Raw genomic sequence first — 18,448 nt, forward strand, 5'->3', positions numbered from 1 at the left:
ATAGACGGCACTGCCAAGCAACTCTTTAGTTTTTACAGTGGATTAGCTGGCAACTGGAATAGCCCGTGCCATATGAAACCCTCCTTATATGCATACATTAGGTGAGAGGGCTGCTCACTGCAAACATATGAAATAATGACATGTTTTAGATCATCTGATCTGTGTCAGAGGTTGTCAAATTTGTGTCAGCCAAGAAACCCCAACAAAAAAATTAAATCCAATTTTAAGTAAAATTCAAAAGTTGGTGCAGCTGAGCTTTAGCCAATGTTCTCAATGTTTTATATCTAATAATAATTATAATACTAATGTGGATAATTGTGCATGGTCTACACGTGCATATATTCAATGGTGAACTGTAAAGTACTGAAATTATGGACATGCTAACGGTTACTGTGGTACTATCTGAATTTTAACGTGCTCCTTACAAAGGCTTTTACGGTAAAAACTCGACAAACCAGGGAATCAAGCTAATTTATAAGGATGCCGACATCCGGTTTTCTAAATAAAACACTGAGAGCACTGTAAAGCTCAATATCAATGAAGTACACTAGTCGATATCAATGTGCTAAACACAACTGACTATTGTTCAGAAGTTACCTTTATACAGTTGCTCAAAGCTAAGGATTTTCGTTATTTTTCCCCATTCAAATATTTGCTTTCGTTGTTTTATTTCGAAAACCGGATGTCCATTTCCTTACAAATCCGCTTTATTCATTGGTTCGCAATCTTTTTACCGTAATGGCCCTTGGCGTAAGAAAGAAAAAAAAGTCAACGTTTTTCTAACCGCTTTTCTAACAACACGGGCAACAAGAAACGGAAAACTTACCAGATTCACACCAGACAACGTTGACGCCACATTTCATCTCAGCGAGGTGATTCAAGAGACATTTATGCATGAATATTTGCGAGCTGCATGAGTCGTGCTGCTATCTCCATGTCCCCAGAGAGAGGGGATGTTTGTATTTTCCTGCTGTCAGTGAAGGCAGCGCCTGTTTGACCAGGTGGTGGAGCCACTTCACACACACACACACGCCTTCATTATTCACCATAAATTCTTTACAGCGATTCCAAATCTTTGATGCCTTTCATGTCTGTCTATGTACCAAAGCTCGATCTTGTTGTCACGAAGTTGCAAGACAGATGTAATAAAATATTTGTGGTTATCAGTGGAAAAAGATAAACTGAAGCCTATGTGTGGATGCATGTATCTGTGTATTTATATTCATCTGTTTATTATTTATTTATTTACTTACAGATATATTTTAGTATACTGGGGATAATGTTGGATCATCCTTGTACACGAACATGTAACAGAAATACAATAAAATAAAATAAGGCCAGGATATATACGCAGAGAATTATACAGAGATGTGTACAGTCTTTTGGCCTTATTGTTTTCATGCATTATTTGTAATGACATGAAATAATTAGTCAAGTTGAGCATAAATGCTTTAAATGATGGTGGGTTTCTTTTCCTTTTACATGAGTGAAAATCACCAAGGTAAAAAGAGTCAGATACTTTGGAATCCACTCAGTTCCTATGATATCATTGTAGGTTGATATCAGTTGATATCAGCGCCTATTCTCACTCCAGTCCAGTAGATGGCGGTAGCGCGCCATTAGGTTTGACAACAACGCCACCAGCACAACAACGAAGACTTGCTACGGCGGCTGAGAAGGGACACGGAAAAACAACAAAAAAATATGTATCACATCGTGTGGCTATTTGGGAACGAATACAACCATGAAACACCAACTAAAGAGGTGGGTAATTAAATACATAAATAAAACATATAAAGTAAGCAACACAAAGTATGTAATAGTGACACGAGAGAGAGAACTAGAGCTAGAATGCTATGCTTAGCCTTCATATCCCTTTCACCTCAGATAATAAAATCGTCTGCAAATGTACCGTAATAATACTGATAGACTATTCATTTATTTATAGCTGTACTATGAGATTCTACACCATAAGAGCACATAAATGGAACTTTGGGCACTGTATCCGGGCACTCTCTTTTGTGTGTGTTTCCTTGGGGATAATATTTGATGTAACACACAGCCTTTATATTTCTTCAAAACTTTCATACAAGAATACATTAATCAAGGATAATTGACAGATGAATTGATAATGAAAATACTAGTTGCTGCACTTGTGGACTAAATGAGACTCAGTCATATAGGGTCACAAGATTGCCCTTTGCTTTAGGCTTTTGGTCTTTTTATTTTCTTAAGTCCAACAGGGTTACATATCATCTACATATATATATTTTATTACTTAAAAAAAAAAAAATTAGACTAACTGTGAATTAATCATTCTCAAACATAATAATACTTCTAAACCTGCTGTTTGAAGTGACCAACATGTCGTCTAAAGAGGAGACATCACCTCCTTGTGACTCACACTTCATTGGGAGGAAAGAGGACATAGTGAAGGCAGGGCGCGTGACCAAGCTGGTGAATGGATGCAGAGATGTACTGGTCTTGTACCACGAGGGACAGCTTCATGCTCTGGACATGCGCTGCTACCGTAAGCTCTGTGTGTGCTTGTATGTGCTGTATATCTATGTGAGGCCCAACAACATATAAACCATAGGAAGTGAGGACATTTTGGCTGGTACTCACAAGTTTAAGAGTTAGTTTAATGCCGTATCCTAAGAAGAATAGCTGCACATACCTCCTATGTGTTAATATAACACAATATGAAATGGGGAAAATGAATGTTAATAGAAATGTTAAGTGTCTAATCGGTGAAATAACATTAGTTCTATTGTCAGATGCAGGTGGTGCATTGCAGCATGGAGACATAGAGGTCAGTATCCTCCTGCTTATCTCAGTATTGTAATAATATAAAAATCAAGCACAAAATTACACATACTTGCTGTAAAATACTCATTTTGCATACAATAGCTGCTACTACTTTACTTTTTTATTGTATTTAGTGCCTTTCTATTTTGTATTTTATCTGTATCTATCACTTTTTAATGTTTTTTAATCCTTTGTGAATTTAATTTATCTAAAATGAGTTGCACAAATGTATCACTATTGTTATTATTTATTGTATTATTCACAAACAAATTAAAATTACAAATCCGTTGAGAGGCAGAAAGTTCATTGAAAGTTATTTGAAGCCTCAAATAAAGCTGTATTCATATTAAGGTATCTCTGTATAATCACAATTGTCCCTGTGACACCTTTAGGAGTTTAACGGGCGACTGTGCATCGTGTGTCCGTGGCACAAGTACAAGATCACGCTCGCAGAGGGGGAGGGGCTTTATCAAGCTGTGGATGACCCGACAGCCAAACCACTGAGAACTCACTGGCGCTCCAAGGGAGTCAAACAGAGGATTCACTACGTCACAGAAGTTAACGGCGATGTATATGTAACACTGAATGACTCTGTTAAGGCCATTGAGTCAGACGTCTACCAGACTGAGAAACACAGGACAGCCTCACTGGTCCGACCAAAATCCCACTAAACCCAGGAAATAGCCACATAATCGTGGATTTATTGATCATACTATCAAATGTGCTTTGTTTTGTTGAGGAGGATGTTCAGGATGTGAATTGATTCACATTTTGTATAAAGCATAGCAATACAGCACACAATGATCACATCAGTAAATATGTCACTTTGCTATTTATACAGAGTATTTGGTATTTTCTTGAGCGTCATTCATTTTCTACTCCTTTATCCTCAACATGAGGGTGTTGACATAGTGCAGTGCACAGTAACTGCTGGATTTCATCATTGTGGTTCCTGGTAATATGGGATTTTCCTGCTTTTCAGGAATTTCATTTTGAATAGAATCTTTTTTGGTTTTTCCAAACTACTTTCCTTTAAAGGCCCTGTGCAACCACTCGTGTATTTTAGTCACAGTCACTGAGTAGAACTCTGCTCAGTACAGTATGAGGCAGTGTACACGAGTGCTTCCATTTTAAACTTGATGTATCCATGACATCATATTTCAATGTGGAATGTTCTATTCATTACTCCAGCCAACTTAAGATACTAACTACTCTGCTAATTTAAGATTGTACAACCAAAACAGATCAGATTGTAACATGATGCCTTGCTAAATAATAACTATAAAAGTAATTCTCCAAGTTCCACAGCAACCAGCAACAATAGTAAATGCTGCCAGTGCTACTATAAAGCAAATCAGTTATATAAAGACATAATAATACAACAATCTCAGGAACTGTACGCACAACAGATACTTAACTGATACCAGTGCATTATATTTATAGCCCAGAAGGTCTCGTGTAACATTTTTAAATGCGTCATAATTTGACATATCTGTTTTCATTTATGGAGTTAGAACATGACAGAATATTGCCACAAGTCTAAAATATGTTGTTTATATATATATATATATATATTTATATATATATATATATATATATATATATATATCCTACTAAAAACAATAGTTCAACCAAAGGGCTTTACAAAAACAATGAATGAGACAGAATAAACCAAAATACAGACCAAATACAGATTCAATATTCAATCAGATTTAAAGGAAACTATGAATGTATTATGATAATGAATAAGTGCTTCAAAAAAGTAACAGCAATTTACTTTATTATATTATGTAGGGTGTAATTGAACATATTGTTCACAGGTGGCAAAAGTAGTAATGACGCTGTAACACCAGTGGGTGGCAGTAATGCACTACAACCTACACAGGCTGCCGGAGAAGAAGAAGTAACAGTGATGGCAGGCTGGTTAATGTCTTCTAGCTAAAGTGAGGACTGATATTGTGAAAATAAGAGTTTGTTTTCAAACGTCTACATTTTCAGATCGAGTATGGAGGCTAACAGAAGATAAAACTCTAGGGAAACCACTTTTATTTCGCTTTCCGGTGTCCCTTTGTGTTGCTGCTACGATCATGGCATCAGGTGAGGTCGTTGTCTTGTGCGTTTGGTGTTGTGTTGTGTTGTGAGTCTAAAGAATAGATAATTAAAAAAGAGCGTTTACATAAAAATGGAATATAGAACATGTTTTTTTTTAACTCCTGTAACTTGTTTTGTGTCTTCCAACGTCATAGGGATGACTTCCTGTATCGGTTTAGGAGAACGAATAATTTTTTTACACATTAACGTTTGTAAATCTTAAATTTGGCCTTTGAATAGAACACTGTTTGGTTCTCTTGGCAAAGTAAATATGTCCAATTTCCAGTATGCTAGTAGCTCTGTGTTTTATTTTGAAAACCAGATTTTCGATCGATTCATTGGTTCTCTGGCTTTTTACCGTAAAATATTTTGTAAGGAGGGCTTCAAAATCGTCAAGTAGTGTCAGATAGTTTGAACACGTTTTTTTCTGCCTTCTACGCATGTGTTGTGTTGTGTGAATGAAAAGTGGCTCTTATCTCCTTCACTGAGCACAGAACTTACCCTTAATTGTGTCACTGTTTTCCGCAGAGGAAGAGGTCAATCTGTTGGTCATCGTCGTGGATGTAAATCCCATATGGTGGGGTCAGCAAGCTCACCGTGAGCCTGAGGTAACGCTGCTGTTAACAAATGAAAGAAAGACAAAGAAATGAGTGGTCGTTTTAACAGCCACCGTCCTCTTGTCTCTGTCCCAGTTCACTTTGTCCAGGTGTTTGGATGCAGTTGTGGTGATGGGCAACTCACACATGGCCATGAGCAGGACAAACAAGCTGGCTGTCATTGCAAGTCACTGCCAGGACAGGTGGGACAAAAAAGTGCTTCACATAAATGCACACACACAACATTTTTCTCCTTTCCTCTACCAATTAATAATCTCATGAGCCATCCATCCATCATCTACCACTTTATCCTCCACCAGAGGGTCACGGAGGGTACTGTGCCTATCTCAGCTGACATAGGGCGATAGGCGGGGTACACCCTGGACAGTTCGCCAGTCCATCGCAGGGCCAAATATAGAGACAAACAAACATTCACTCACACTCTCACACCTACGGTCAATTCAGAGTGAACAATTCACCTAATCCCCAAATCTGCATGTTTTTGGACTGTGGGAGGAAGCCGGAGAACCCGGAGAAAACCCATGCACACACAGGAAGAACATGCAAACGCCTTGCAGAAAGGTCCTTGTTCCAACTGGGGCTAGAAGTTGTTCCAACTGGGGCTCAAACCCAGGTTTTCTTGCTGTAAAGGCGAGTGCGCTAACCACGAAACCACCCGTGCAATCTAATGACTTTTAAGAGTGAAATTATCCTGTAACCTTGGATGGACATGACCTCTAGGTTGTGTAACCTAACAGTAAGTATGTATTAACAAGGTAAAATATCTATATCATACAGTATACGATCACCTTCATGACATTTACCTATAACAGAATACTTTATATTGTTGCATTGGTACATGCATTTTTGACTGCTACCAGTCTTACTGCCATTTTCTGGAATAAATGTATTTCTCCCGTCTCCCACTTACTTTGTTTCAGTCCCTTCCTGTATCCCAGTAAGAGCTGGAAAGCCGGGGACATCGGCGGAGACGACGCGTCGTTCAGCGGGGACGGGAAGTACGAGCTGCTTTCAGTCACCAACAACCTCATCGCTGAAGAGATCAGGAGTGTTCTGTCAAAAAGTGGGTACAAGCTCATGTCACGTATACAAGGCGCTGTGTTTTCTGCCGTCCTGATGACAGCGACAGCGACAGCGACAGCCTCCTCCTTGACTCCATGTGTCACTGAATTTCTTATCAAACCTTCTGATTTTGCAGCTGAAGTAAAGGGAAATTCAACAGACACTCTGCTGGCTGGGTCTCTTGCCAAAGCTCTCTGCTGTATCCTCACAATAGTTTAATATAGATATTTCTTCTATATTGGAGAGAAAAGTCATATTTTTAACAACACAATTTTGTACTTTCTTGTCCTTATTCGTCAGTTTAAAAAGAAATGACATCAAATATTTGTTTCCTGTATGTTAGTGTTGTCAAGCTTTTTCCCTTAAACCTTTTTAAAAATCAGATATTCACAGGGTCTCAAAGGAGCTGGATGGTAAATATTATATTTTCTTCATCAAGCTTTAGAGAGCGCTCTTCGTTCAACGCTGTTCTCATTGTCGCACTTTTTAATGTTTTTGTTTAGTTGCGCAAGAGATGAAATCAAGAATATTGGTAAGTCAAGTTCAAATAAATAAAACATTTTTATGTGCGTGTTATTCCATTGATTTGTAACAAATCTTTTAATTTTCATGTGCAGGTGATTAAAGCAGCTGAGGACTGTGCGCTCCAGTACATGAACTTCATGAATGTGATTTTTGCTGCTCAGAAACAGGTACTTTTCACATCCTTTTCACCCCTCTTTCCCTCAGTACAATGACTAATTTGCATAAAGTATGTTTATTAAATTAATTTGTACTGAATTCAGTTATTTGAACGCCTGTTTATTGACTATTTTCTGCTGTAAAGGTATGCTAATACTTTTTATTTAAGGTAAACATTGGCAGTATTGGTTGACGAGATGGAGTTCACGGTATTAGAATAAAAAATCTTCACAGTTAAGTTGTTATAAAGAAAATAAAGAAATGGAAATTGTTTCTCTGGAGGCACAATGTTATCGGCGCAATATCAGTATTGGCAGATAGTTACTTCAGATATTGATCGGCTCAAGTATCGGCTTGACAAATCTAATAAGGCCAAAAAGTCCAATATCGTGCATCCCTGTTTGTTTCACATGTATTTAAAATCTCTATTTTTGTACTCGACAGAGCATCTTGATAGACGCCTGTGTGCTGGCATCAGACTCGGGTCTCCTTCAGCAGGTACTGCAGTCTCTTATCACTTTAAGCAACCTAAAGTTGAAACAAAGAGTACTATATTATGTATAGCCATGGAACATCACAGTTGTATAGTATATATGTATAAAGCAGCCATTCATAAATTTAAGAGTGCCAGGGCCCACCTTTTGAAATCTGAAAGTCCTCTGAGGTTCAAAACCAACCCTTAAATCACAAGAAATTCAAATTAACATCGAGTGCTTATACTGAAATGTTAGGCCTGTACGCTGACTATTAAAACCCAACATGATTGGCTTTGTTTTATTCTTTAAAACATAAACGTACATATTTTACAGCAATTTTAAACAACATTACAAAACTGCAAAGGTATAGACACATTTGTTTATATTTTAATGACCTTCTACAGCCCACACTTTGGGAATCACTGGTTCAGGTTGAAAGAAATAACTTTAGAGGAGAAGTTTGACAAGATGAACACTTCTTCCCCTCGTCTCTCCCCGCACTGCTGCTGTATACACACAAATGCTCCCTCGCTCGGGTCTGATTGTAGTGCTTTATAGAGCCTGTTTTCAAGATTCTATGTTAGACAGGTAGATTAACAATGATTTAACTAAATATAATATACTGCATACCCTGTAGCCACTATGATGTGATCCAGTGTTGTGTTTCAGCTCTACTTTTTGCTTTTTCAGGCCTGTGATATAACAGGAGGATTGTACCTCAGGTTACCACAGAAAGTTGCCCTGGCGCAGTATCTTTTAGTAAGTGCATATGTATTTTTACAAGTCTGAGAATGTATTTGTTAATTCCTGTTTGAATGTAAATATTAATCCCTTTATGTGTGTGTGTTGTCCTTCTCTCCAGTGGGTGTTCCTGCCTGACTCAGAGCAGCGTTCACAGCTGGTGCTGCCTCCGCCTGCACACGTGGACTACAGAGCTGCGTGTTTCTGTCATCGCAACCTCATCGAGATCGGTTACGTGTGCTCCGTTTGTCTGTCGAGTAAGTTTCAAACATGGTACAAAATCTTTATATCACTTTTAAAAGCAGCAGCAGTGATGATGTGTTTTTGTGTTGACGCTCTCATGTTTTTTCCCCCCAAGTATTCTGCAACTTCAGCCCCATCTGCACAACCTGCGAGTAAGTTCTGCTGCTTTTATTGTAATATAAATTTGCAGTGTGTCACTTTTGGTGATTTCTTGTTGATCTTATTATTCTGCCTTTGTTAAGTCTTTGCGAAGAGAAATTATACATTATACAGTTCTAGCATTTGGCATTAATATGATCTAAAATTGTTTTTCTTTTTAGGACTGCCTTCAAAATTCAGCTGCCACAGATGGTCAAGCCCAAAAAGAAGAAACTCAAACAGTCAATGTGACTTTTGCTGATGTGTTGTCTTTCATATTCAGAATGTACAGTTGTATAGATGAGTGGCAAATGTCAGAAACGGCACAGCCAGCTGGAACACGCGCTAACTCGACTTCCGCCGTACTTGAATTTGTGAGAAAATGATTTGGGAAATCCCTGTTAAATTTTACCTGACCTGTTTTTTTAATGTTTTCCCCCGATGTAATGAATATGTGTCAATTTGACTCTTGAATATAGCATTTGTTTACAAGTCTGTTTTTTGTTTTTTTGTTCATTAACTTTTGGAAGATAATGCTTAGGTTGCCTCTGCGTCAAGTATTTTTTAAAATATAATAAACAAATTTTGACATCATTATCATATGGTTTAAAAAATCTTTATTGATGATGGTTGTAGAATTGTTTAGTGCTTCAGATCACTGCAGGATATTTAAATGAACAATTCAAACATGAAGAATTGAGATGTGATGTTTTCTGTTGATGTTTATTCAGCTAGTATTCCAAAAACTCCCACTCAGAATGATACATCCCACTGTGAAGGCCGTACTTGTATAAAGAATACTTTCAAGTTTGGATAAAGGTGGAAAAACAGATGCAAATGTCTGTGCTATGTACAAATTAAGTTTGTAAAACCATCCGAGGGCAACTGAGGTGATGGGGAAAATGTCTCAGAACTTGGTGATCACCGGCGGATTGGAACAATGTTGCATCTGAAATGGAGAACAAAGCCTGGTGATTGAAGAGAACCACTTACACCTGTTATATTTATGAGCTGGCTCATAAATAGCTGTGTCTGCCGTTGACAGACTTGTGTAGGGACAAATAATATTAGAAATGAATTTGGGCCATTTGCCTTTACGTTCTAGTTAAATGCTGTTGGAGCTCGAGCAGCAATTTTTCAAATTGTTGACAACTGTTCCGTTTATAGAGCATCGAAGTGGCATAAGGAGGGTGTTTTTTTGTTTTTTTTTAATGACAGCCATGACAGATGGCAATAATGCAACATCATGGATGAACGCTGCCGTTAAACCCCATAGAAGAAGAATATTTTACAAGCGTAACATTACTGTAGATGCATTTTTTTCTCAAAGGAAATTCTCAACATATCTACTCATGTCGATGAGCTCATGAATGTTTCCTACAACTCTACTGGACTGGGTGTCTCGAGCAATCCAAACACATCAGTGACGTTAGTTGGGTTTCCATTATATCTAAATAAAAACTTGTAATATAAACAGCTACATTTCCTGTCAAATATATGTGCTCATGTGGTGGTTTTTCAGGCGTTGTCGATATTAAAGTTTTGCAAAAGTGTAATGGACAAACACCGGATATGACCAGCGGTATATAGTTCACCCAAAACCATGGAAACGCAAAATGCTTTCTTGCAATCTTCTCCTCACGGGGTAAGATTTTACGAGAAAAAATGGGATGCTGCCAGAGTATAATTAAGATTACAACGGAAACACCTGCAAGTAGCAATTGCACTTTGTCGAAATTTTTGAAATACCCCTTTTATTTTGCGAAACTATTGTTTATAGCACTCACCCAAGCAGACCTCTGCCAGACCATCGCTGTGGAGTCAGGCTCATCTGGACTCTCTCTCCATCCCTGACGACTAAGACGCGTAATGGTTTCTGTAGGACACAACATAGCAGTTCACACTCGGGATAAAAAGAGCATTGCCAGTGCTGGATTATGCTGATAGAATTAAAATAAATAAATGTGAAAACACACTTTCCAAAACAGGTTATTGTCCTAAACATGAAAAACAAAAAGTCGCTGTTTTAGCTGAAAAATCAGTGATTATATACATAATTTAAGGAGGAAATTATTTCGGCAGCTTACCCCTTCACTGTGTTGAACCACTGCAGCAATATTCTGGAGGTTCTGAAAGTTCCCCGTGTTCACTGAACCAAACTCAATGACTCCATCATCAATTTTGAGCCCCTTTGGATAAAAAAACGAGAGCAAAAAAGCAGCTTCTTTGTGAGTCTAAACTTTAAAAATAAAAACAGTTGACGTTTACCTCAGACAAGTGAACTCCTCTGTACTCACAGCTCCGCAGGCCGGTGAGCCTGACGTCACGGCATCCACCCTTGCAAATGGAGGAGGCAGAGTGACCTGTAGCTCCATCGCCTCCACCCCGGCCTCTGCCTCATCATGATGCCGCTTAGCTTTCTCTCGGGCGTGGAGCTTGTGCAGGGCTTCTTCTATCTCTACCATGATGGCCTTGTGATCATTCTGTAGGCCTGAAAGACAAGAGTTAGCATGTTTGAATTACAGTATCACCCATGAACTTTCTTTAAATTCAATTTTAAATGTTAAAGTTAATGTTTATATTTTTTGTTGGTGCAACAGGTTAGAGGGATCCAAATTTTATACAATTTGCTGCATTAGTTCTTTGAAAATATGCTATGGTATGGAAACTGCAATATCTCTTTTAACTTGAAATTTCTCTGTATAGAAAAAATCCCTGATTTCCAGTATGCTACTAGTCATAGATGTCCTCAATGCCTCGTCAGTCCTGGTCAGAACTGATGGAGATCTTTGTCATTTTTGCATCTCAAATTTGACAAAGTTAATGATTGAAATAGTGCTAATTTAAGACTTTTAATTAGAAATTTATCAAAAAAATATACAGTAAAAATGTCTTATTTCCAGTATACATGTAGTAATAGATGTCCTGAATACAACTTTATCAGTCTTTTCCAGAACCTATGGAAAAACATCAAAATTGTTAAGTTTTAATAATTTCTTTGTTATATGGAGCAAATAAACCAACCAGTAATGGACTAATAACCGAATAATCGTTGCAGCCCAACCCGCAAACTAAATACTTTTGGTTAGAGAACGAAACAAAAACACCGATGACATGATTATTATGTGCGGTGACAGGTGAGTGACTGAGGTTTGTGCTGTGTCACTGAGGACACTGAACAGCTTACATGAAATACTGTGTCTCGCTGTCCTGATCTGGTATATGTTGACATCAGCTCTGGGGAAACCCTCCGCGTCAACCAGAGGACCTTCAACCCCGACACCTTGCTGTAAACACAAACACAGAGGGGAAAAACATGTTAACTTAGCAAAAAAACAACTTGGTGGTTAGCTTGTTTACAGCTAAGTCACCTGACACGACAGCTGACTTACGTCTTCTAGGACGTCGTAATAAGCTTTTATCTGCTCCTCGATATTATCTTTCTTTTTAACGAGGTTCTGAACGTCGTCCATGGTTATTTCTAAATCCACAGGACTGTTTCCCTCCGTCATCTTCATGTCTGTTTATCTTCTCCACGCTCTCCTCTTCCTCTACCTTCTTCCTTTTCTGTTGCATTTAGGCGGACTGAACACTACAAATGCGCGCTGCTGCCCCCTACTGGTTGGAATAGATAGCACTTTCTAGAAAATGGTAATGTTTCAGGTCTGGACTTGGGTTTGCTTGAAGAACTGCATAATATGATTGAGTTAACTGAATCCACCTGGTTCTTTGAAGAGTTTGAATCTTTTGTTTTATTTTATAATGTTTGTATTATTCCAGCAGTCCTTTGATGACTTTGAACAAATTAAATCAATGAAATAAAACTAATAAAAGTAAGTCACGAGTGGCGCTGTGCCAAATTCAGCTGAGGTGGAGAGAAAGGTGGGGACATCATGGACGGTGACACCACAAAAACACCTTTTGAACAATATTTGATAAAAATAATCAAACAATCAATAATATCAAATCAAATATCAATCAAATACATTTGAACAAGGCATATTGAGGGTTTGATTCAGTTTAAAAAAAACTAGATTTGAAAACAAGATTTGATCCAAACCACTTCCCAAACATTAAAAACAAACACCATTTAATTGTGCAAATCAACTTTAATACAACATTAATACCAACATTCATCAGAACAACCCCATCATTACTTCACACACCTTGAAGAGCAGTAAACAAATCACAAACAGTGTATTTGCCACTCTTGTGCATTACACATTGTTTTGCACCAGTTTTTTTCCTTTCTTTTTCATTATCTGAACAAAACAGTGCAGACAACATGAGAATGTAGGTGGAAAACCATTTAGTCAAGCTTGTAGTGGTCGATCCTACATTTTTCCTGGCGCATTCCTTCACTTCACAGCAGTTTGCATAAAGGCACATGGTGAACACTATTAGAAACAAGTGGTAAATGAATACACACCTTTAAAATGTGAGCGGATGTGATATGTACCTGAGTGTTTGCTTAAAACTGGAATGCATTTTAATTTCCTTCATCCTCAAACAGAATACAATTATTTTTATAGTCTATTATAATTACAGACAATAAAATCTTCATGGAGCACCGTGATACAGAATGCAAACTTCCTACAACTGTAACCTGTGCAAATGTGGCATTAGAATATAAATATGTTAGTTTCACATCCTACATAAGTTAGTGCTGATGATTAAAAAAAATAGAGTCAAGTGCCACATGAGGTGTTGGTTAATGTTGCTAACAGTCCGTATCCTTTGGTCCGGCATGTTGATCTGCGAGCACCTGCACAAACTGGTTTTTGTCGTCGCCTTGGGATGATGCATCTTGAGACGAGGACGACGAATCCCGGGAGACATCTGCCTGAGATATTATCTCCTTCTGTACCAGAGCAAACTGCGATGTCGCCTCATCCAGTTGCGAATGAACTGTCTGCACCCAGTTTTGTAGCTGCACGTTGAGAGTATCCATCCCCTGGTCCAGCTTCTCTTGTCTACCATTTAGCTCTTCCAGCAGCTGTTGTGTCTCACTGGCAGTCTTCTGCCTCTTCTCTCCCACAGAGGGACCACGCCGATTCAGCATGTAGCCCTCAAACTCTTCTGGACTCAGGTTTAGTGCAGGTCCATCTAGCTTTTCAATGAAGGCCACAGCACAAGACTTAAAAAAAAAGAGAGAGAGAGGACACATTTGATCAACCAATGTTACTTCACAGCCTCCTGTGGCACACGCTGACGGATGAATCAAATTACCAGATTTGTGAAATAGTAGCCGCTCTCTCCTGCCATCAGACTGTGAGGGAGGCCAAACCGAATCACGTACTGCACATTGGAGTGTAAGCGGGGTGGGTTTGCCTTCAGCACCACGTAAATCAGTCCCGAGAGGAAGTCGTCAGCATTGGCAGGTTCACTGTTCGAGATGGAGAGGGCCTCAAAGACATGATGACTGCATTTGGACACACAGGCAAGCTTGTCCTGCGGTGCTCGTTTAGCATCCATTTCAATTATGGCTGTTAAAAAAAAATATGCAAGACAGGACAAATTATTAAAGACAAGCATTTTATACCATTCAGTGGTTTCTGATCTGTGAAACTATCTTTCATAGCTTCACAGACAATGCGTTTCCATCATGGTACAGTTCATTTTGGTACAGTTTAGGAGTGGTTATGACTGAAAACCTATGAAGATGCGAGATACGTAGTGTGACGTTGTACCAGTGCACCGATAACATTTGTAATAAGTTTGTCTCAAAATACATCAAGTTTTGTATAAGAATAGACTGTGGGAGTTGAAGAAACACTGGTCAACAATTCCCTTTAAGTAATGATGCTGTGATTCACCTGTTATAGCAGGCAAGAAGGGGTCAGTTGTGACTGTGGTGCTTTTTTCAGGAAAAGGTACTTCCAGCATCTGCGGTGTAACCCAGCTTAAGGAGCTGCAAAGTAAAGAGACATAAATGTCTTAGGATGATTGTAGGCTGTAGGTTTTAATCAAATACAACATGACTAAGACTTGTATTTAATGCTTACCGTATCCTTCTCTGGAGAAGCAGGTCCTTCTGTTCATCATCACAGCTGTCATGGCAGAAGACCCATTTGTGCAACCGCGTCATCGTTAACTTCTCAACGTGCTCCATTATCTGAGTGACATGAGCCTCAGAAAAACCTGAAAGAATAAAAAACAAAAAACTGTTTGTTTTTCTCTAGAGTAAATACAATTAACAGGCCATAACGTGTTGCTCTACTGTGTACTCACTGCTAAAATGTTCAGCAAAAGACATGTAGAAATCCTGCACAAGGTCAGACTGTTTCTGTACTGGCAGATCCTGCAAAAATGATGATAGTGTATGTTCAAAAAACAGCATTTTACAAAGATAATGCGACTATAATGATGAATATTTAAATTGATCATTACATGATAAGCTTCCATTGTGTTGAGAAAAGCTGTGCACTGGGACTGCAAGCGCTGTGAAGGAGGACTGCGAAGTACTTTTAGAAAACCGGCAAAGTCCCCAGGCTCAAGGCCCTGGAACGCTTTCAATGCTTTTATATGGTCTTCAGAAGACTCTGGGAGAGGGAATAGTAGAGAAGATGTTACTCCAGATAAATAGTGGTGTTTTTTTTTTTTGTTTTTTTTTTAAATGTGCTCTATAAAGTGGATTGGATTTAGCAGAAAATGCAGTTTTCATGATGAGTTTGAATGATCACCTACAAACTTACTGTAGAGTTGCATGGTGTGATCATATGAAACAAAATGTTAACATTAATATTTAAAAAAATATATATATATATATGCTTAATACCATTTGCAGCATTAGTTCTGTGAAAAATGTCTTTTATAACCAAGAGAAATTGGTATGGAAACTGAAATCTATCTGAATGAAATTATATTGAATTGTATCAAATTGAAAATCGAATTAGGAAATACAAAATTAAATTAAATGTCAGAAAATGTTGATCAGTTGGTAAATACTGGTATTTGTCCACAAAACCATGTTATATAGAGCAAATATAGAGTTGATGATTCATTTAGTAATTGATTAATAATTGAATTATGGTTGCAGTCCGAATCAGAATAGAATATTCTTCCCTCTTGGTTGAAGAAATTGCTTGATATTTTCTCAAAAATAGTCTACCTTGGCGTTTTGGAGATGACGGGCCTCCCCAGAAGAGTCTCCTCATTGTGTTAATCCGATGACCTTTCTCAATGTTTTTCTTCTCCTCAAATTTGGAGAAGGTGACAGGAGTTGCATCATTCTTTGGTCTACAAAAAAATGTACATATTTAAACTTCCAAACCTAAACTCAGCTTAAACCAAAAGTTGCCTCAAGATGATTATTAAGATGTGCTCAATGCAAATCAATCTGTTAAAAGTAATTTATATAATCAACAGTTGGTGTTAAAAACAAGCTCAAAGGTGACTGCGAGTGCAGGTCTTACCTTGCGTCTTGTCTTGGGGCTCCAGCTGGACGAGCTTTCTCTCTCCAGCACTTGGAGCAAAGGCCATGCCATGCAGGATTTCCATAATACCCGCAGGCATTCTTGCAGAGCAGCTCCTGCTGGGTAACTCGGATTCCTCTGTGCTTATCTGTCCACATTGTAGAGGGCTCTCAAATACTACTACCACCTGTTAGATCAAAATGAATATTTATACTTCATTCAATACAATCTGTCTTTCTTACCCAAAACTGTGGCTGCTGAATCGAGCTTATGAGCTAAATGTTCAGTAAAGCCTAATAGAACCAAACTTGGCCCATAATCTGACAGATAGTTTACTGAATCTCATATGAAGCCAAAAGCACCAACCTATAAAATGACAACAAAGTTAAATCAACACTGAAAGCTGAACATTACATTAATAATGGAGGGTTGTATTACTAGAGGTGTAACAAATATTCTGTGGACCATTTTCTCAAGTATCAACTTGGGTATAATCCAGATTTATACCCTTCAGGGAAAATCAGGAAAAAATCCAGATGATGACCTTGTATGAATAGAAGGGTTTGTATGGTTACTCGACTACTTTTCATCATCAAATGTGCATAGCTACTTGAATTAAAGCTAAACATAATGGAGGGCTTGTTTAAGGACTGCATGTTATGTCAATACTGTAAAAAACTAGGTCACAACTAAGACTTTTAGGTATGTTTAGGTCGGTATGTAGGAAATAAGTATGTGTATATGCACACACATATATACACATATATATATATATATATATATATATATAAATACATATATATATACACATATATATATACACATATATATATATATATATATATATATATATATATAATACACACACAAATATATATATATATAGAAAGGTTGAAGATATTCCACATTGATTTATTCCATTAGACTTACATTTTAGGGGAAATCCCATGTGAATCACTATCACTAGTTACGTATAACTATGTGTTGATGCACGTTGCTAAAAATAAAGGTGTGTATGCTTTCTCAACCACGTAAGGGAAAATGTACACTCAGACTTGAATTATCATAACGTTTACCAAGTCCAAACTCGGCCATAACCACAAGAAAACATTTTTTTCATAAGTATTTGCCAATATTAGGACCTTTCTCGCATCACATATATGTGCTGTTGGTTTAATATTGAGCCATACACATTATTTAATGACTCAAAGGCAGAGAAAGCCTTGTTTTGAGGGTTAAGTGTTGGCTAACGGCTAATTACGAGCCCAGCTGACTGTCACCTGAGGGGATTGGAGATAAGAACAAACAGCTAACGTTGGCTAACGTCCAGTGGCTAAAGAAGCCGACAACCTGTTTTACTAATTTCAACTCCGTCTCTCGCACTGTCGAAGGAAATGAAAAGCGCTAAGAAAAAGTTGACACTCATTAGCTTTAGCATGGCTCCTCACCTATCCGCTGGTCAAATCACCATGTAACCGCTTCCTCCTCAAAACAAGTCTCTTCTGGACTGTCGTCGTCGTCACATGTCTCATATTACTCACAATAACAACAATAATCCTTCAAAATGTCAATGACAGACGTGTGACTTACACAGGTTTTAGAGATCGAGGTGGTGAAAATGAGCTTCAGATATGGAAGCTTCAAGTTGGGCGACGTGAACCAGAAACGGCGTCCGGTCGGTCCTCGTCACTCGTTTGTCTCGTCAAACCAGCCAACAACACATTTTGAGTGCCGTACTATTGTAGGCGTTACGGTAAATGGGGCAAGCGGATACGCAAGGTTGCAAACATCCGGTTTTCAGAATAAAACATATACCGTAGAGTAAAACACCAAGTTAAATCTATCGCATCTGTATTTTGCAAGTTGCTTTATTTCTGAACTTTATGCTGCTGTAAAAACAAAATAAGTTTATTTTTTTGACAATTTACATTTTAGTTATATGTCACGTTTCTTTGATGGTATATGTACTTTTCCCAGGTTTGTCCTTCCTTTTACATTCCATTTACCAGTTCACAGAGCACATGGTTTATGTTGTAAATGTAATTTGCACTGATTGAAAAGTCAGTTCAAATGCAACCTAACCTCCCATTCTTTGTTGTTTAACATTTCTGCTGTTAACATTTTGCTGAATATATTTTCAATTCATAATGTAATGATAAATAAAAACGTTTTCTTC

At 38.0% G+C, this 18,448-nt stretch overlaps 4 protein-coding genes across 5 annotated transcripts; 2 read left to right on the forward strand and 2 right to left on the reverse strand.

Moving 5' to 3' along the window:
• The first annotated feature begins 1,629 nt into the window (after nucleotides 1-1,629).
• On the forward strand, nucleotides 1,630-3,630 carry LOC310940075 (Rieske domain-containing protein-like). Of its 2 annotated transcripts, none has more exons than XM_083904996.1 (4): nucleotides 1,630-1,764; nucleotides 2,357-2,530; nucleotides 2,778-2,812; nucleotides 3,201-3,630. In XM_083904996.1, exons 2-4 carry the CDS (start codon nucleotides 2,365-2,367, stop codon nucleotides 3,477-3,479), a joined length of 480 nt encoding a protein of 159 aa, XP_083761122.1. In that variant the 5' UTR covers nucleotides 1,630-1,764; nucleotides 2,357-2,364; the 3' UTR covers nucleotides 3,480-3,630. The 2 variants fall into 2 exon arrangements, with proteins under 2 accessions (XP_083761122.1, XP_083761123.1); XM_083904997.1 differs by having other exon boundaries at nucleotides 2,784-2,812.
• A 1,093-nt stretch (nucleotides 3,631-4,723) lies between these two features.
• Nucleotides 4,724-9,196, forward strand: gtf2h3 (general transcription factor IIH, polypeptide 3). Its single transcript, XM_083904853.1, has 13 exons — nucleotides 4,724-4,905; nucleotides 5,428-5,507; nucleotides 5,592-5,698; nucleotides 6,437-6,579; nucleotides 6,715-6,777; nucleotides 6,962-6,991; nucleotides 7,082-7,110; nucleotides 7,196-7,270; nucleotides 7,704-7,757; nucleotides 8,426-8,494; nucleotides 8,598-8,733; nucleotides 8,835-8,871; nucleotides 9,040-9,196. The coding sequence occupies exons 1-13, from the start codon at nucleotides 4,896-4,898 to the stop codon at nucleotides 9,107-9,109; spliced, it is 903 nt and encodes a 300-aa protein (XP_083760979.1). The 5' UTR covers nucleotides 4,724-4,895; the 3' UTR covers nucleotides 9,110-9,196.
• Nucleotides 9,197-9,471: 275 nt separating this feature from the next.
• Nucleotides 9,472-12,425, reverse strand: psmd9 (proteasome 26S subunit, non-ATPase 9). Its single transcript, XM_083904752.1, has 6 exons — nucleotides 12,250-12,425; nucleotides 12,045-12,144; nucleotides 11,155-11,348; nucleotides 10,945-11,046; nucleotides 10,645-10,733; nucleotides 9,472-9,806 (listed from the first exon to the last, which is right to left on the reverse strand). The coding sequence occupies exons 1-6, from the start codon at nucleotides 12,373-12,375 to the stop codon at nucleotides 9,779-9,781; spliced, it is 639 nt and encodes a 212-aa protein (XP_083760878.1). The 5' UTR covers nucleotides 12,376-12,425; the 3' UTR covers nucleotides 9,472-9,778.
• Nucleotides 12,426-13,019: 594 nt separating this feature from the next.
• LOC310939606 (rab5 GDP/GTP exchange factor-like) lies at nucleotides 13,020-17,980 on the reverse strand. The gene is made up of 9 exons (XM_083904408.1): nucleotides 17,863-17,980; nucleotides 16,273-16,459; nucleotides 15,969-16,096; nucleotides 15,248-15,399; nucleotides 15,089-15,158; nucleotides 14,863-14,998; nucleotides 14,674-14,768; nucleotides 14,087-14,343; nucleotides 13,020-13,994 (listed from the first exon to the last, which is right to left on the reverse strand). The coding sequence occupies exons 2-9, from the start codon at nucleotides 16,428-16,430 to the stop codon at nucleotides 13,578-13,580; spliced, it is 1,413 nt and encodes a 470-aa protein (XP_083760534.1). The 5' UTR covers nucleotides 16,431-16,459; nucleotides 17,863-17,980; the 3' UTR covers nucleotides 13,020-13,577.
• Nucleotides 17,981-18,448: the final 468 nt, after the last annotated feature.

Source organism: Microchirus variegatus, assembly GCF_963457635.1.
Source record: "Microchirus variegatus genome assembly, chromosome: 18".
NCBI classification, from domain to species: Eukaryota; Metazoa; Chordata; class Actinopteri; order Pleuronectiformes; family Soleidae; genus Microchirus; species Microchirus variegatus.

Excerpts from the sequence above, each read along its gene's own strand:
- LOC310940075 (XM_083904996.1), top strand. The coding sequence starts at position 2,365 with ATGTCGTCTAAAGAGGAGACATCACCTCCTTGTGACTCACACTTCATT. Across the intron at positions 2,531-2,777 it reads TCTGGACATGCGCTGCTACC|ATGCAGGTGGTGCATTGCAG; the intron begins GTAAGCTCTGTG and ends TTCTATTGTCAG. Across the intron at positions 2,813-3,200 it reads TGCAGCATGGAGACATAGAG|GAGTTTAACGGGCGACTGTG; the intron begins GTCAGTATCCTC and ends TGACACCTTTAG.
- gtf2h3 (XM_083904853.1), top strand. Across the intron at positions 6,580-6,714 it reads CAGGAGTGTTCTGTCAAAAA|CTGAAGTAAAGGGAAATTCA; the intron begins GTGGGTACAAGC and ends CTGATTTTGCAG. Across the intron at positions 6,992-7,081 it reads GGTCTCAAAGGAGCTGGATG|TTGCGCAAGAGATGAAATCA; the intron begins GTAAATATTATA and ends GTTTTTGTTTAG.
- psmd9 (XM_083904752.1), bottom strand. The coding sequence starts at position 12,375 with ATGAAGATGACGGAGGGAAACAGTCCTGTGGATTTAGAAATAACCATG. Across the intron at positions 11,349-12,044 it reads AGCGAGACACAGTATTTCAT|GCCTACAGAATGATCACAAG; the intron begins GTAAGCTGTTCA and ends CTTGTCTTTCAG. Across the intron at positions 11,047-11,154 it reads GCTCACCGGCCTGCGGAGCT|GGGCTCAAAATTGATGATGG; the intron begins GTGAGTACAGAG and ends TTTTATCCAAAG.
- LOC310939606 (XM_083904408.1), bottom strand. The coding sequence starts at position 16,430 with ATGTGGACAGATAAGCACAGAGGAATCCGAGTTACCCAGCAGGAGCTG. Across the intron at positions 15,159-15,247 it reads ACACAATGGAAGCTTATCAT|GATCTGCCAGTACAGAAACA; the intron begins GTAATGATCAAT and ends TCATTTTTGCAG. Across the intron at positions 14,769-14,862 it reads CTTCTCCAGAGAAGGATACG|CTCCTTAAGCTGGGTTACAC; the intron begins GTAAGCATTAAA and ends TTTACTTTGCAG.